At 35.7% G+C, this 18,805-nt stretch overlaps 1 protein-coding gene across 4 annotated transcripts in view; it reads right to left on the bottom strand.

Annotated features, from left to right (window-relative positions):
* Positions 1 to 15,424: 15,424 nt before the first annotated feature.
* Positions 15,425 to 18,805, bottom strand: part of LRMDA (leucine rich melanocyte differentiation associated) — a 1,109,623-nt gene continuing 1,106,242 nt past the window's right edge. For all 4 annotated transcript variants that reach the window (XM_032256149.1, XM_032256153.1, XM_032256152.1 and 1 more), the window contains one exon: positions 15,425 to 18,331. In XM_032256149.1, coding sequence (XP_032112040.1) covers positions 18,218 to 18,331 — 114 coding nt within the window. In that variant the 3' untranslated portion in view covers positions 15,425 to 18,217. The remainder of the gene's footprint in view (positions 18,332 to 18,805) is intronic.

The raw sequence follows: 18,805 nt of genomic DNA, 5'->3' as shown, positions 1-18,805 counted from the left end.
ATGAGCACATTGACACAGGGAGGGAAACAACACATGCTGGGGCTTGTTGGAGCAGCAGGGTGAAGGAGAGCACCAGGATAAATAGCTAATGCATGTGGAGCTTAATACCCAGGTGATGGGTTGATAGGTGCAGCAAATCAACATTGCACACGTTTACCTTTGTAACAAACCTATGCATGCTGTACATGTATCCTAGAATTTAAAATAAAATAATTGTTGGAATATATGACAATCATAGGTATAAGAAGAAACTTTCCTATGGTGAATAAGAGTGAGCCTACAAAGAACTCACCACACATCAGGTAAATTCATGAAAAGAGGCCAAAGCTTAAATAAATCCTGAAGAAATTAATTTTTTTAAGTAATTGTCTTAGTTTGGATAAAAATTCCTAGAAGAAGCAAACACTGATCATTTTTAGAAGAAAGCGTCCCCTCCGAAGGAGGCTTATTATTACTTAAATGAGTTTTATTTTGTAATTATTGCTAATTATAGAATAAAGTGATAACATTTTTAAGTGTCTTATGTTTTCCCTGGAGTTTCTAGTTGCTTTTATTTTCATTTTGAAATATGTTTTTATTATTTTCCTTAAGGCTTTGCACAGAAATCTTTCTGATTTTTCCTTTGGCAATTCTCTTAGGTTAAATCCACTGGTACTTTGAAACCTTCATACACATACAAAGTGGAAGCCTCCATACTTCCACTATAGATTATTGCCCAGACCATGGTCATGTGGCCAGGTGAATGCAAAAATAAAATAAAATTACTCAGTAATTAATAAATATCCTCAAATAGCTTTCTGTGTCAGTTTGGATTAGGTTCAGGTGCCTGTAAGAATAATTTTTAAAAAAGTAACTTAAATTATATATATATATGTATATATATATATATTTTTTTTTTCTCTATCACAAAAGAAATTTGAAGGTAGGCAGTACAAACCTGATATGGTGAACTCATATTATCGTAGGAACATAGTTTCTCATCTATTTTTCATAATTCTCTGACTATGGCTTTCATTCTCATGGAAACCATGGACCAAAATGAATGTCAGAGCCCCAGTTACCATATCTACATTTCAGGAAATTAGAAGGAATGATAGGAGACTATCCCCTTCCTTTTAAAGATATTTTCATGAAGCCCCCCTCACAACACATCCACTACAAATAATTGGCAAGAACATGGTTACATAGCTGCAAGGGAGTTAGAAACATTTTATTTTTAGCTAGCTAGGATGTGTCTCAGTAAAAATTGTTTTCTATTGCTGAGCATGAGAAAAGATGGATCATTCTGAGGAATAGATTTCTCTTTCATGTCTGTAAATGTATTTGCTTTTATCTCACATTTATTTCATATTTTGACAAAGTATAGAATTTCTAGTTGAAATCATTTTCATCAGAACTTTGAAAGCATTTCTAGGCCATCATCTGGCATCACAACAGGTCATTTCTACGGAGGTACTATATTTACCTGATTTATTGGTTTTTCAGTCTCAGAAAGAGTTATTTACCTTAATGTTCTAAAATCACAATTATTTTTTCCTGTTATATCTGTTTATCATGCTGAATATTTTATGGCTTTCAGCTCTTCAAAACTATATTGCATTATTTATTTGAATATTTTCTTTCATTCATTTTCTTTTTTTTTTCTTTATGTAACTTCTATCAATTCACTATTAGAGCTCCTGCATTGGTCTTCTGTCACTTACTTTTTCTATCATATTTTCATGTCTGTCTCCTTTCTGTGTTACTTTATGGAGGAGGGTATCCTGGAATGTTTTCTTTCAATCCTTCAACCTAATTCTTCTACTGAATGTTTCATTTTATCCATAATATTTTGCACATCAAGATGTCGTTCTTATTTTCTGACTCTTTCCTTTTCATTATCCTGTTACTCTGTGGATTCAATGTTAGCTCACATGTGTCAGAGGATATTAATAAAGACATTTTCCCACTATTCTTGAATTAATAAAGACATTTTCCCACTGTTCTTGAATATCTCTATTTCCTTTTGCATCATTTTTTTTCACAATTTTTGTCTTAGAATCAATCTTATGTTGTATTTTATCCTTCAACTATTTAGTCATTCTTGGTTTTCCAATTCATATTTAAGAATGAAGAATTCATATGAGAATTTCAGTTAGTATAGTTTTTGAAGCAAACTCCTATCACTGAAAATGTTCTACATATTGAAACACACACACACACACACACACACACACACACACACACACACACACACACAAACTCTTGAGCTTGAAAGTAAGAACAAAAAAATCTGTACCATTCAAAAATAAAAAGGAAACCCAGAGTCATAGTGGAGTTCAAAAACACAAGGCAAGTGGCCTGTAGGGAAATCAGATGTGGATATAAGCATAAATGTCTAGGGGAGGAGTTTTAGGATCCTCACCCTGAAGCACCATGAACTGAAACTGAGGCCCTAAATAATACTCTGAGCCTGGCAGGATACAGCCTAGAATTCAAGCAACCAGTCTAAGCAATATATGATAAAGGATTTATCTACAAGATGTTGGAAGCCCAAATCTATACAGTGTGAGATACGGAGTTTACATTTGTATCCCACTCCTAGGGAAGGAATTATAAGCAGAAAATGGATACAATAGCTGATCTAGGGTTAGTGATGCCTACAGGGTCTTAGGAAAAGCACATTTGAAGGTGCCCAATAGAGATACTGCTATAGCATACAGCATCAAGTGCTGTCTTGGAAAACAACTCTCAGAAAGAAGAGGAGGAAGAGGAAGAGGAGGAGGAGGAGAAAGAGGAAGAGCAACAGCAACATAATGAGATTTAGCAGGCACAATATATAGGAAAAGTAAACAGGTAATAAAATAAGTTTAAAGAAAAATTTTTTAAAAGGCAAATCAGAAAAAAATTCTAATTTATAAAAATGAAAAACATAGCTAAAAGTTTCCAAATTTAATGAGAACTATAAACCCACATATTTGAGTAACTCAACAAACCCCAAACAGAATAAACAAAAGGAAACCACACCATGGCACACAATAATCAAACTGCTTAAAACCAGAGATAAAGTCTTAAATACTCCAGAAAAGGAATAGCCACATTATGAACAGAGAAAGGAGATTCGAATGACCACAGATCAGAAATGATGCAAGACAGAACACAGTGAAATGACATATTTAATGTGCTTAAAGGAAAAAAGTGTCAACCTAAAACTCCATCTCCAGTGAAAATATCCTTCAAAAGTAAAGATGAAATAAGGTCATTTCTAAGCAAGCAGAAGCTGAGAGAATTTATTGGAAGCAAAACCACAATAAAAAAATGTTAAAGGAAAATTTTCATGCTAAAGAACAATGTTTCCAAAATGAAAAATCAGATTTACACAAAGAAATGAATACTGGAAATGGTAACTATGGGAACTAGAAAAATTGTGTGTGTGTGTGTGTGTGTGTGAGAGAATCTTTTTCCTTATTTAAAAAATTTAGTTAGCAGATACTTGGCTATTTAAACAAAATAATAAAAATATATTTTGCATTTTATAAGGATGTGGAAATGAAATACAGGACAGTAATAGCATAGACAGTAGTAGGGGAAAATGGAGGCATCCTTGTACAGCAGTACAATGCCTGGGAAGCAAATTTTAATTAAAGATATTGATGTGATATGTTGAAGATACATATTATAAACCCTACAGCAGCCATACATACCAAAAAAGGTAAACTGGAATACTAAAATTACTAAATTAATCAATAGGAAGCTAGAAAAAGAAGACATAAGAACAGGAACCAGACAATATGAATAGAACACAAACAGGTAAATATGGAATTAAACCCAAATATTAATAATTTTATTACATATAAATGGTCTAAACCCTCCATTTGAAGGCAGAGATTGTTCAGATGAATTTTTAAAAGGAAAAAGAAGCTACATGCTATAAATAGGAAGATAATTTTAAATATGAAGACAGGGCTGTCTTGTCTTTCCAAGACAGTACTTGGTGGCTCACACTTATAATCCCAGCACTTTGGAAGGCCAAGACAGGCAGACTGCTTGAGCCCAGGAGTTTAAGACCAGCCTAGGCAACACAGAGAGACTCTGACTCTAATAAAAAAAAATTAAGAAAATAAATATGAAGATAGGTTAAAGGTAAAAGGATGGAAAAGAATAAATCCTATGAATACTAAAAAGGTTATATTAATAAAAATGTAGATTTCAGAATGGGGAAAATTACATAAACTATGAAAAGACATTTCACATTTTATAATGACAAATGCATCAAGAATATATAATACTACTAAATGTGTAAATGGCATCTAACAACAGAGCCTAAAAATACATAAAGCTGAAACTTACAGACTAAATGAAAAAATAAAAAAATTCAGAATTGCAGCCAGAAATTTCCACACACATCTCTTAGTAATTAATCAAAATGTATACATAGAGTCAATAAGGACATAGAAAAACTTGAAAAAAAGCAAAAACCAACTTTTGTTGGTTGACACTTATAGGACAATATACCCAACAATGACGGTATACATATGCTTTTCCAGGGCACATTAAACATTCACCAAGCTAAATAGTAAGCTAAACTCACACATTTAGAACTATCAAAATCAGGAAATAAATAGCATAACCGCCATACCCCGAATCTGGAACAGCTCTCAAATATTTAGAAATTAAGGTGCTTCTAAATAATCCATATATCAAAGTAGATATCACAAAAGTTATTAAATATTTTCAACTGAATAACAAATTATTATATATCACAATGTATTGGAGAAAGCCAAAGCAATATTTAGAAAGAAATGTATTGCTTTAAAAGCTTATATTAGAAGACAGTGTAGTAATGAATTTCTGAATTTCTACTAGTAAACTAGGAAGTTACTCAAAGCAAGTGAAAAGAAGGAAAAATACAAAATAGGAATAGAAATTAATAAAATAGTAAAAACACAAGAGGAAAAAATCAGTAAAATGAAAACCTGGTTATGAGAAAAGATAAGAAAAACTAGTGAACTTCTAATAAACTGGTTGGATTATAGATTAGCAAAAAGTCACTTGCCGGACAGTCAACATAATTTGAGTAAATTCTGTAGCTTAAGAATATTATTCAATATTTTCTAATTTTGATAAGTGTATTAGTTTTTTTAAGATGTTAATATTTTGAGAAGTTGGATCAAAGGTATACAAAAGCTCTTTGCACTATTTTTGGAAACATTTTTGTAAACCTGAAATTGTTTCAAAATTAGAACTCTTTTTAAAATAAGAGAAATTTCTAAAATAGGAGAATAATCTCTGCTCTTTGAAAGACTCTATTAAGAAATTAAGGCCAGGTGCAGTGGCTCACACCTGTAATCCCAGCACTTTGGGAGGCCGAGGTGGGCGGCTCATGAGGTCAAGAGATTGAGACCATCCTGGCCAACATGGTGAAACCCCATCTCTACTAAAAATACAAAAATTAGCTGGGCGTGTGGCATGCACCTGTAGTCCCAGCTACTCGGGAGGCTGAGGCAGGAGAATTGCTTGACCCCAGGAGGCGGAGTTTGCAGTGAGCCAAGATTGCGCCACTGCAGTCCAGTCTGGACCTTGGTGACAGAGTGAGACTCTGTCCCCCGCCCCCCCCAAAAAAAAAGAAAGAAAGAAAGAAAGAAATTAAAAAGGCAAGCCCCCAATCAGGAGGAAATATTTGCAATACATACATCTGACAAAGATTTATATTAAGAAGATATATAAAGAATTCTCTTGCTTCAATCAGAAGATCTACATGCCAATTACAAATGGAAGGAAGGAAGGAAGCAGGAAGTGAAGAAGAGTGGGAAGAAGGGAGGAAGAAAATTATATAGCTATAGCAATTAGAATAGGGTAATATTGGCACAAGAAAAAAATGCATATTGAGTATATAACAGATAGGCCAGAAATCCACATATATACCTGAACTTCGCAATGACAGAAATTGCATTGAAAAGGAGAGAAAAGATTACTAGAACAACAGACTATTATGTAGTCAATAAGTTTACTTCTATCCCCACATCACACCATCAGTAAGTTCCAGGGGTATCAAACCCCTAAGCATGCAGGAAAAGAATTTCACAGCTCTTAGAAGAAAATATAGAATAACTTTGTGATTTCAATATACTGAAGAATTTCCTAAGACATCAGTCACGCACCTTCCTCATACATGTATCATAAAAATTTAAAAATTTGATCAGATCAAAATTGTAAATATCCCCCGAAAGACAATGAATAACTTTAAAAGGTAAACCACAGTCTTACAGAAGATATTTGTTCACACATTAAAATGAAAATTTAGTATCCAGATTATTCAAGGAGCCCCAAGAGTCTAGGTGCAGTTTTAAACCTTAATCATTTCAAAGCATAAGTGCTACTAACTTATATCAAATATATTTGAAAAGTTAACTCCTTATATTTTAAAATTTGATATGTTAGTTATTAAAATTCAACATAAGCATGGCCTCTGCTACACATCATTCTAGTTGATTTTCAAACTTCATTAAAACTTTCCTCAGCTGCTGCTCAATTATAAGAATAATTGCATGTATAATGCTGGCCTCAAAATCCTCCAAAGAATGAAGTTCCGGCCACACACAGTGGCTCATGCCTGTAATCCCAGCACTTTGGGAGACTGAGATGGACAGATCACTTGATGTCAGGAGTTTGAGACCAGCCTGGCCAACATGGTGAAGCCCTATTTCTATTAAAAATACAAAAATTGACTGAGTATGATGGTGCACACCTGTAATCCCAGCTCCTCAGGGGGCTGAGGCAGGAGAATTGCTTGAACCCAGGAGGCAGAGGTTGCAGTGAGTTGAGATTGTACCACTGGACTCCATCCCGGGTGACAGAGAGAGAGAGAGAGGGACTCTGTCTCAAAAAAAAAAAAAAGAAAAAAAAAGAAAGATAAAGAAAGAAATTTTAAAAAATCAACAACTGAGGTTTCGAAAGTTTGGATGTGACCCCATGCAAAGACAGACCAGGTGACCTAGGCTCAGCAATAGGTCTTCCTCCACTGGCCCATTCTTTGAGAAAGTGTCATTCAGAAACCAGGGCACTCAAGAAATTTAAATTAAAAATTTCCTTTCCAAAAGCCACAAAGTAAGTAGAAGAGCAATCATATGGTCAAATAGTATTTTTGTAATTTTGTAGCATTTGAAGATAGAATCATAAAGCTTAAAATTTCACTAAGATTGTGAAACACTCTGCATAATGAATGTCTACAAACTTCCAATTAAAATTGCTTATTTTTCTTTTTCTCCACACTGTTCTACCCGTTGTTTCATACATATTTGAGCCTACACTGATAGATGTATATGCATCATAATCATAATATCTTTTTGGTTTAGTATTTCTTTTAACAATATTGTTATCCATCTTTGTTCTTTAGGGAGCGTTAAGGAAAAAGAAGGAGATGTGGGCATTGCATAGGCATAGGCATCCATTGCTATAAAAAGAAGAGATATGGGAAGCTCTGTATCTTCTGCTAAATTTTGCCAAAACTGCTCTAAAAAGTAAAGTCTACTTAAAAAAAAAAAAAAAACATATACACATACTGTTTGCCATTTCTTCTAAGGTGGAAAGGAAGACTGCTAGACAAATACGGAGCTCATTCCTCTCATACGCAGACATGGATGAATAGAATACATCAGTCTCTCTCAGTTGTCTGCCAAACTGTGTAGAAAAAGAAAACAATGTCCAAGAGAAGAAGTAAAAACCACTGAAAATTGCTTTACTAGCAAAACGAGGAACACACAAAGAGGAACCATCACAGATAAGACTCAGTCTTCAGTAAAGAAGCTAGCTACAAACGACAGTTTAGGATTTTTAGCTGTAAATTAAACCAATGTTGAGTGTTGACAGGCCCAAGGATTTTTAAATATCCACCAAATAAGTGATCTTCAAATTTCCCCCATTCACCCACAAGGAGTGTAACCCAGTTAGGGTTGGGCTTACAGTGGCTTGATATGGAGTTTCTTACCCAAGGCAACTGGGGACATCCAAAGACTGAGGAAAGAAAAGTCTAGGTAGAAGCGTCAAGGCCCAGCAGGTCAAGAGGAATGTCTGAAAAATTACTAAAACCAAATGAGAATGAATGGCCAAACTCGGAAGTAGCACTAAAATCAGACATAGAGCAAGGAATATAGGGTCTTTCTGACCCCTCAGTGAGATGAGAACCCATAAAACAAGTTGGGAGCAAGAAGGCAAAGAGGAAATTATGAGTTTTTATCAGGAAAATATGCTGATATTTTTAGCATACAAGTAGAAACTAACGTATGGAATGTGGGACACAAGGTAAGGATTGTTGACTTTGATGTTTTTTAAACATAGAACTGAACAGGTGAATCTAGTGCTGTGTTGAGTCACAGTGGCTAGAACCTGGGGCAAAAGGAAAAATTTTTACTTAACATTTGATATTTTGTTCATAATTAATTTTTTTGCATTAATTTGGGTTTTAAAAAATATTTAATTAAGGCATTGTTATCCTGGTTAGTGAGATTTGTGGTGTCTTACAATTGCTCACTCACCTTACCCTAGTCTGGTCCTAGTGAATAAATAGAAGCCAGAAGTTTTAAATGCAGACTTTCTAATTATGAGGAATACATGAAGTTGGGAAAAAGCCATGAATGATTATCACCAAATGAAAATATGGCATATGAAAAACACCACACATAAAGTCTAAAAACCACTAAAGCGTAAATAACTGAGTATGTAAGAATTAGCTATAAAATGGTGACTAATTTTAGAATCCCCCCTCCAGGAATGATGCAAAATTTTGTGGTTTGGTCTGCTTCAAAGTAGTCACCTTGAGAGACTATGCCCGAATTTCAAGAAAGAATCTGATCACCTAAAAATATTCCCAAAACTTCCTTTTTGAAAATGCCTTCAGAGTTTGCAGTCTAGCATATAATCATTTATGCTTGGGCCGGCACTTCGTTTTGCAGAGCACTTTCACATGCATTATGTCTCACAAAGTCACTCAACTCCAAGTCTGGGGGAACACTGGCAATTATTTTCAATGGTGTTAGCCCCATCTGCCTTTCGACAGGCTCCGGATCCTCTTTAAACAGCACAGAATTTGAAGACCAAAGAGATGAGTGAAGTCAGGGAGAAGCAGAGCAGAAAGAGAGTCCAGCTCTATTGACTCTGCTGCAACATTCATAACCATCCAGCAAGATGGGTTTTCTCCAAATTTTCAACACAACTAATGATTGCCCATTGATCAAATAGCAGAAATCGGGATCGGAATACGGGATTTCCAAGCTATTGATTCTTTCATCACACTATGTGTTCATAGAAAATCTTCAGGTCTTAAGGTCAGAAAATATTTTTCATTTTGGGGTAGCTTGGATTTATACATAGTATGTTGTTTTTGTTTATTTTGTTTGTTTTTGTTTTTGGAATTGATTTCAGGGAATGACTGGGTTGTAGAGTTATATAATGCCATTTTTTTCCCTTTTGTTAATACGAATCCTCATTTTATGAATGACTTTGAGTTTTAAAGATTTGTTCCATCAAAGAAGCTTCAAAAATATCTTGAGCACTATTTCCATCATCAGAAAAATGTGCAGCTTTACAAATAAGTGATGCCTGTCATAGTGATATTGCAGTGATGAAGAGTATTGACTCTGGGCCCAGGCAGTCTGGGCTAAGATCCTGGCTTCCACATCCACCCCTGTGCATATTTAGCCCATGATATTGAGCCTTTCAAGGCCTTACTTTTCTTGTCTTTAAAATGGAGATAATAATAGCACTTACTTCATGAAGCTGTGGGATAAGAAAATTAGTTGATGCCCGTAATGAGTTTATAATAGCATTTGTGTAAAATTATCATTACTTAACTAGACTAATAAATTTGGTTCCCATAGAGCAGGAAAAAAAATTTCATTATTTTACCATCACCAAGCAGAAGTTTTGAGAAAGTCTGGGTGCTAAGTTACCAACTTAAAATGAGTTCATTCTACTCATATCTTGAGATAAAACTGTAATTTAATAATGTCTAAGAAGAGTTTGTTTTATAAATTTTATACTTCCTTTAGATTTCTCCTTAAATTGTGCTTTGTGTATAGCTTATCAGTATAATGGTGTTAAGAGTTATAATAAGGAATGTATACATTTGAATAATTTTTAATTGAATGAAAAGAACCTCTGCTTCTACAAATATAATCTCTGATCTATATTACTGATAATGTCCACAACCAATTCTACACAGCCTGCTGGCTGCATGAGAAATAATTGGAAAAGCACCCCTGTAAAGCTTACCCTGCATCTCAAACCCATCCAATGTCAAGTTGCAGATCACCTAGTTATTCTGCATTTTGACATTCATTTTCTTTACTGTTTCAATCTTAACCCATTTTCATTGTTTCATGCTTCCTCATTGTACATTGTTCCGGAATGAAATGAAGTATTTGTTTGCCTGATTTAAGTTAAAGAAAGGAGTGGAAAACTTCCCAATGAAAACTTCTTTGATAAAAGAGACTCATCCTGTTCAATATGCAACAATGTGTTTGTAAACATAGCCTAATAGACCTCTGTGAATTAGAACCATTCTTTCATTCATTCATAAATGATTATTTATTGAGTGGCTGCTATATGCCAAGGCACCCTCAAGCCATCCCGTTGTTTGAATAATAAATGAAAAAGCAAATAAATATCTAATAGTGAAGTAGTGGTAAGTGCAACAGAGGAAAACAAAGCAAGGTAGGTAGAGTGTGATAAGTGGGAGGGTGGTCCAAGAAGGACTCTCAAGTGAGCTTGCATTAGAGCAAAAAACCTGAATGAACTGAAGTGGCACTTGATGGGGTTACCTAGGGGAAGAACATTACAGGCAGAGGGAATGGCAAGGGCAAAGTCCTAAAGCTGCAATGTGCTCCTTGTTGTCTAATGTGGCTGGAGTGGAGAGCTGTGGGGGGTGGCGTGGGCATTTATTTCTGTTTCATTCTCACAGCTATTAGGTCACTGATTTCATGATTTCTCTAAAAGTAATTACGTTGGGCCATGTAGGGTCTTGAAAGGACTCTAACTTTTACTCCAAGTGAGATGGGAAACCACTGATAGGAAATGGATAATAGAACCACAGGATGTGACTGAGCATTTTTAGAGGATCACACTCACTTTCCTGTAAAGAATAGGTTGTACAAAAGTAAGAGTAGAATCAGGAGACTGGTAGGAAGGTGGATGTAATCAGCAATCGAGGTTAAGAAATGTTGGTGTCTTGGGTCAAGACGGTAACTGTAGATGTGGTTGGATTATGGCTACATTTGGAATTAACTTCCCACCATCATTTCTGGTGCCTTAATCCATTTCTTTAGTGTAATTTCTAACTTAATACCTATCCCAGCATATAATAATTTATATGTATATTTATATTATATATAATACCTATCCCAGCATATAATTTATGTATAATTTATATAAATACCTATCCCAGCATATAATAATTTACGTATAATTTATATAAATTATTATATGCTGGGATAGGTAGCATTCTGGAGTAGACTATAATATATATAAATTATTATATGCTAGGATAGGTACCAATTCTGGACTACATATATATATATATATATCATCTATATATATGACTATAGATTAGTCATATATATAGAGAGAGTCTAATCTATATATATTAGTCTACTCCAGAATTATATATATAATATATATGTCTATTATAATTCAGAATTATAATATATAATATATATATGTCTACTCCAGACAGAAATTTGTCAAAAAACAGGACATCCTCTTATTATCCCCTTGTATTTGTAACTTTCTAGCATACTAAGGGTACCCAATGAATATTTGTGAAATGAGTGTATGGATGTGCATCCTTACAGATAAAAATTATCACTGCTCTTTAAAAAGCTTCAAAACCTAAGAGGCCCATGTAAACCACAGCATTACTTGGAAAATATTTCTAAAGAAGTGACTCAACAGTGTGGTGGGAGAAAATCAGAAGTAATGGCAAATGTTAGAGTTTTTAATTATTTATAGCCAATTAAGAGTATTTCATGTATATATATATATATACACATTACTGATCTGCATGAAGTAAATGGATACTTCTAGTAGCATGTACTTCTACAGCTAGTAGTTTCTTGACCAACACATTTTAGCAAAATGACAGCTTTAGTGCTTGGTTTAATGTTGATATTACAAAATAATTATAGTAACCATTATTTATGTGTTTATTAGTATGTGCATGTGTGCATCATGAATGAACCAAAGCAAAGAAGCCCATAATATTGTCCACTAAAGTGGTCCATAGATCAAACTCGCCAAAATAGAGTTGCAAATTCCATTTTAGTATTTGGTAAGCCAATACCCTGTATCTATATTATATACACAAATATTTATAAGTGTAAATCTGTAAGATTTCTCTAATAAATTAGAGTTGAGATCCTAATTTTTTCAGCTAAATGTAATTTTCCAAGCAATGGTTAAACCTAACTTATCAAAATATGACCCTTTTATGGTGATAGTAGGCTTCATTATCATTCACTTTAGACCTTCAACGAATGTGTTGACCATTAAGTCCAAATATTTTTATACTCTACTGTGATCCTTTCAAAGTGGATCATTCTGAGTAAGCATACCAAATAAAGTTTTTAAAAGAGAAATGAAGATAAATGTTCTAACTGGAGGCATTCAGACATTTATTGTGTTTGAGAATACAGCCAATGTGGCTACAGGATGTGAATGTTATGCTATAGCCCCGTAGAAAATGGAGTTATTTTGGGAAAGACAACCTTTGTGTGCAAATAAAGAAATATGGCTAATGTTTATGAATGTAAAAAGATAGGGGAATATGGATAGTCTATAAATGAAACCTGGTTTTAAATAGTAATTTTTGGAGATAACTCATGTAACCTATTCTTTGAACATCAAAGACCTCTCTTAATTAAAACAAACTTGCTCTATGTTATCCTTTGAACAATGATCCTGCTTAAAAGGCCAAGAAGGGCAAAAGCAAAAGCATCATGACACTATCATACCATGGCCTGAGAACTTTATGACTGACGTCATAAAATGTAGATCAGCAATTCATATGAAAGGAGGACACAGAGTATATATTAATTAATTAGGTATGAAATAGATGTCTTTTTCTATGTAACATGCTAACAGGATAATTGCTGACCTATTTTGGAGTCCACCCAAAACTTAGAAAATTTATGTCAGTAACAGATCCTAACCTCTATCATACATATTCTTTCTTTCTTTCTCTAATAAGGCAAGTAATTAATTAAAAATTTTAGAAGACTTTGTAGCTGTCATTGTTATTGTTCTAATTAAGTTATATTTTGCCCCCAAAAGCTGTTTCTATCATAATCACAGCCTGAAAAACTAAATGTGGGTTGAAAGTCAGAGTATATTTTTTCATAAAATATTACATTAAATAGTAATAACATAAAAATTAAAACACCATACTCCACCTGGCTGTTAAATTTCATTTGTATCTTTCTTCACAGGAAATTTCTTTTATAGTAGCAATTATTATGATTTAGACTATGATTTACTAAATTTAGCCTTAGTGAATAAATAATACACATTAATTCTTACCTATCTTGATACTCCATAACTAGAATACCCTAAATATTGTACTTAAGCCCACAGGCAGGACTTTTTCCCTCTCATCACAAACTCCTAAATTGGAAAGTTCATGTCTAAAGGAAACTATCCCCAGAGCTTTCAAAATTCATTCCTATTTACAATGTTGAGATAATTATTTCCAATATGGAGGAGGAAAAGTTGATTTAAAGTAATTGATGTGACAAAACAGAAACATTGTTTCTAGAATGTTCTGCATGTTAATCCAGGTAATCAACTTGAACTAAGATGTTATTCACAGCTCCTATGAGCTGAGCGCTCATTCACTGCCTGCACGCCAAGAACAGTTGAATCCTATTGCCAGCATCTTCTGCCCCAGATAGAGGCATTCATCTTTTTCTTTAAATATTTTTGTTTTTTTTTGTTATCTTGTCAAGGTGCCCATGTACCTCTGAACTTAATGAATATATGAAGACTTCCATGACCATAAAACTATTTTCTCTTTCATATGACTGCTCACATCATTAAGTTTACCTTGTATTTTTTAGCCAGTCCAGAGCTGAGGCACTTCCCTTAGGATGCTCAGTTTGTAGAATATCAGGTACCAGCCACAGTCGTGTCTGTCCATATGCAGCCATCACGCATATGATCATTTGTTCCCACAGTACTCCATGAACCATCTTTTCCACACTGTTTCATTGTCTTTGGCAGAGAAGCTTGTAAAACATTAAGTGGGTGGACACTCATTTATATCAAAGACGATTCCAGTTTGAGGATAAAATATCCCTAAACATCATGTTACTGCTGAACATCAGCAAACCTTTTGAATGGCAGAAAACTAGCTTTTCCCTTTCCTTCTCATTTCCTCAGCTCTCAAGTTACTCCTATCCATGAAGATTCCACATTTTAATTCTGCTGTATGCTGTCTCCTGGCATAATCCCATTTATTGCCATTTATATCATTCCTACTCTAGCAACTCTCCCCCATACACGTTCCATACTTAGAATTTCCCCTACTGTTTCTTAGCAAAACTCCCTTGTCACAGGTTGCTTGTTCTCTGGGCCATATTCCATGTTACTCTAGAATTATCATATGCTTATATGATAATATGCACAAATAATACATCTTATGACCTACCCCAACCACAAAGTGACAAATGAACCCTTGGCATTATAATTGCCCAAAGGATGAGAATCACCAATGCTGGGAAATTTTAGGTAAACTTCAGGAACATTAAGTTTACCTGAAAAAACAGTGGCTGTGCCTTTCAGTGTTCTTCAGGTCACTTGAGTGGTGGCTGATGCATTAGAAGAAGTAACATACAAGACTGCAGCACGAGCTGATGGTCTGGTTGTCACATAAACAAGTAATCAACATTCTCTGTGCTCATCTGGTCTCATTTTCCTTTCCAGGTCTTACTCACAGTCAGTCAGTTTCCTGCATGGTATTTGAACAAGTTAGAGAGAATCGAGTAGTGGTAGCACCCTTCTTCAGCAAAGGTTTCTGCCTGGAAACAGAACTGAAAGAAACAGGTGGAAAAAGATCACATTGGATCAGCTATAATGATGGACAACATGGAAGAGTCCCAATGGGTACCATTGTGTCCATGCTGGGCGTTACCTGTGTTGCAGCCACACAAACCTGACTTAGGCTGCCCTTGCAAGTACCAAATACAGAACACCAGCATTTTTTTGATGAAAGCCCTGTGGATTGTTTTTGGTGTGCATATTAACAAAGAAAAGAAAGACAGCCAGGTTATTTCTTGCAAACAGCAAGAAAGACATTTTTCCCTTGAAAATGTACAAGATACATCTCTACTGGAAACACATACATGCACATGCACACACACACAAACAAACAAACAAACAAATCCTTTCATCCAGAATCTGTGGTTTGCTTTCTTTTATTTCTTCGTGTACATGAATATGTGAAAACACACAACACTCAGACACGCCGCCTGATCAAGTGATAATCTCTTATAATGTGCTTCTATTTAAAGCAACAAACAGATGGAGGTTTATGAGCGAGGCTGGTGAAAGTAAAAGCAAATGATTGCAATAGTTGTACTTTTAATAGGATTCCCCACAATCCAAGACATTATTCCCTAAGGAACAAATTGTTCTTTAAAATTATGTTACTTAGGAAAGAGACAGTCGCCCTGACATTGCTGAGGCCACAGAGAGCTGCAGGACAGCCTTGAATTGCCGAGGTCTCTCCACTCAGGTCAGTGTCCTGGGAGGGGGAAGACAGGGATGTCAGGCACCACAATCCCCAAAGAACAAACTCAGTGGAATGGCATAAAAGGAAGAAAGACCAAAGGGTAGAGAAAGTACAAAACATGTCTGGTTCCTGATTGAATTGATTACTTTCTTCTCCTCAACTTCGAAAAACAAGGTTTGGGAAATTCCTACAGATTCAAGATAAACATGCAACATGGCTTCTACCTCTGCCACTTCAGACCAAAATCTAGCTCTAGCATAGCAAATTTTGGTTAACACGCCAGTGGAACTGTGAGCAACCCAGCACTAATTCATTATCATTATCCCTCCTTAAGAGAAACAAAACTCACTATAATTCTATCAATAAGATGAATATACCTTCGTGGTGGCCTTTAGGTAATTTATAATTGAAGCTAATCTTAATGAAAGTTATTGCACCATTTTGGAAGAAAATAAACAACCCAAAGAGAGGGAAACAGTGTGGTCAATAACTCACTCCAAAAATATGTGTTGCCTCCAAAGCTCACATTGAGGGAGACATTCCTGCACATGATACAAATGGTTCTGACATTAAAAAAAGTAAACAAGTAAGAAAAATAAAGATGGAAAAATTCTGTGGTCAGTTCACAAGTGCTTTTTTATTGTTTGAGGCAGGGTTAAAGCCTTTTATAAAGACAAGGATATATGTGCGGCTAGATTGGATATGACATCCGACTCGTCTAGCTGCTCTTGCACAGAACTCTGGCTGCCCACATGATGCCAAGAAGAAAACATGTGTTGATGCTTCTAAACAACAACCCGGGGAGGAACCAAATGGAGATAATTTAAAGCATTATTCCAGTGCCGTTTTGTAAATCAAACAGAGATAGAGGCAGACATTCAGCGTTCTCCAATTATTTGTAGTTTTGAGGATTTTAATCTTAACTTCTCTCAAGAACTGATTAACAAAGGATAATCTGTAAGCAGGACTCCCGCCAGCCTCAATACATGTCATTCAAGGCCTGTGTTGACTCAGTAGGCCAGAGGCTACATAAATGGGCTAGAGCGGAAAAAGTAGGCTCTTTTTGGGCAGCTTAGGGATTCTGAGTCCCCAGAGATTTACAATAGCAGTTCCCTAGTCCCTCAGTATCTATAACTTGGAGGGATTCTCTTTCAGGTTTTGCTGTCATCAAACTGACCTAATACTGTGAGCACAATGAGCACTTGGTCTAAAGATAAGCAGAAAAATAAACGCTATCGTGTCAAGAACAATCAGCCTTTTGAATATCTTCTAGAGTGATTTGACTGGTGCACCAGCAAGTTAGGTAAGCTTATAGCCACCCAACTAGCAATGATCATACTTATGTTCCTTGTGACATTAGTGCACAGCCAAGGATATAGGAAGAAATAACAGTCTCATAACCTATGGATCTGATTTCTAAGAGGTCATGAGAAACATATGAAATCCAAAAGGTTTGTGCCTTCTATAAAAACTCTGTGGTCTGGTGGGTGTTTTCTATAGTCTTAATTTTGTTTTTTAACCTCCTGACCCATCACTCTATCTTTCATTACCTCACTACCTTTAAATAGCACCCAAAGGAGCAAGCCAGCCCCACACACAAGTATGGCCACAGGCATCGCTGGAAGTGTATACGGTTAAAAATAAATTAATAAATAAGAGTCCCTGGTGCAACCAAACCCTCGTACTGAGAAAGATGACTTACTGCCTTACACTGCATCATATTCAGGGCAAGAAGTGGATTTAGAGATGAATGAAACAAGATAAAAGTCCATGCTTTTGTAGTCAGGGATTTAGGGAAAGCTATTTACTCCAATAAAGGGATTGTAGCAACATGAAGCCAGCCATAAATGTATGACCTGGCTGGGAAGTTATACCTTGTTCCCTGAAAAGCTGCAAACCAAAATGCACCACGTGTCATAAAAATGATGCTAAAGGAAGGTGGAGGGGAAGAGACGGGAGCTATGTATATGCAGAATGCAGAGGTTAAGATTTAAAGGGAGTGAGGGAGAGTAGCTTTCCCCTACACTGTGATTATTTCACTAAAAATAAGCCTGCAGCACGATGATATCAGAGAGATTTCAACTCAATAGGCGATCTAAAGACAGTCTTTCTCACTTGAATGCAGCCACTGAGCATGCCCAGGGAGGCCCCAGGTGTGACCTCTGCTCCCCTGTGAGCAGTGGCAGGACCAGGCAATCTATCATGGTGTTCATGCTGTCAGCCCCATTGCTTCACAACTGCTGTCTGTCACCCTGGTGGATGAGACCTGCTTAAGGGCAATCATGTCAATCTCTATGTGACCACTCAGTCTAAGGCAGAAGGATGATCTTGACAGGCCTGGCAAAGTCAGCAGAAGGTACCAAAGGCTGAAGTCACAGTCTTTCCCAAAGAGAGGTAACGTGGGCTATTGTGTTTTCTTTAGCATTTTCTTTATTTTTGATCTTCCTTTTGATTTTATTTTCATGAAATGGGTGAAGGTATACAGAACTTGGCTTCAGAGCTGGTCATCTCGGATAAACCTGTTGCCTTCTGAGTTTTTCCCATAGTAAACATAGCGACACTTCCCCAGGACACCTGCAAATAAAAAGACACACATCATTACAGGTGGCACAATTAACGTGTCAGGGAGACACAGGTGCTGTAAAACAGACATGCAAGGTAACCACAGATTCAATGGGCAGCAGAAAGCGGATCAAGCCCCAGTAAAGAACTCTACTTTCTTGTCCTCACAGACAAGAAGGTTCTGTCAACCTCAGAGTTGACAGGGAAATAAAACGTCGCTACAAGTTCCTAGGAATATTGTTTTCTGCATGACTTCTCTTCCACACATTAAGTACTTTTCTAATTTGGCCAATTACTCCCCAAAATATAGCCTCTTCTCATCCCAGTTTCCCTTAGTAGAGTTTCGAAGAATGGAAAATGAAGAGTTTAAAGATGAACCCAGCCCAAGCAAAGACTTAGAACAATCTTCCCAGAATGAGACTATTTTTGAAGTCCTTTATCATGAATCAACATTGTTAACTTCCAGAGAGAATATTCCAAATCCTG

The sequence above is a fragment of the Sapajus apella genome, unplaced genomic scaffold (assembly GCF_009761245.1).
Source record: "Sapajus apella isolate SASKATOON/1434 unplaced genomic scaffold, GSC_monkey_1.0 scaffold94, whole genome shotgun sequence".
NCBI classification, from domain to species: Eukaryota; Metazoa; Chordata; class Mammalia; order Primates; family Cebidae; genus Sapajus; species Sapajus apella.
This window is presented reverse-complemented; position numbering and strand designations above follow the sequence as displayed.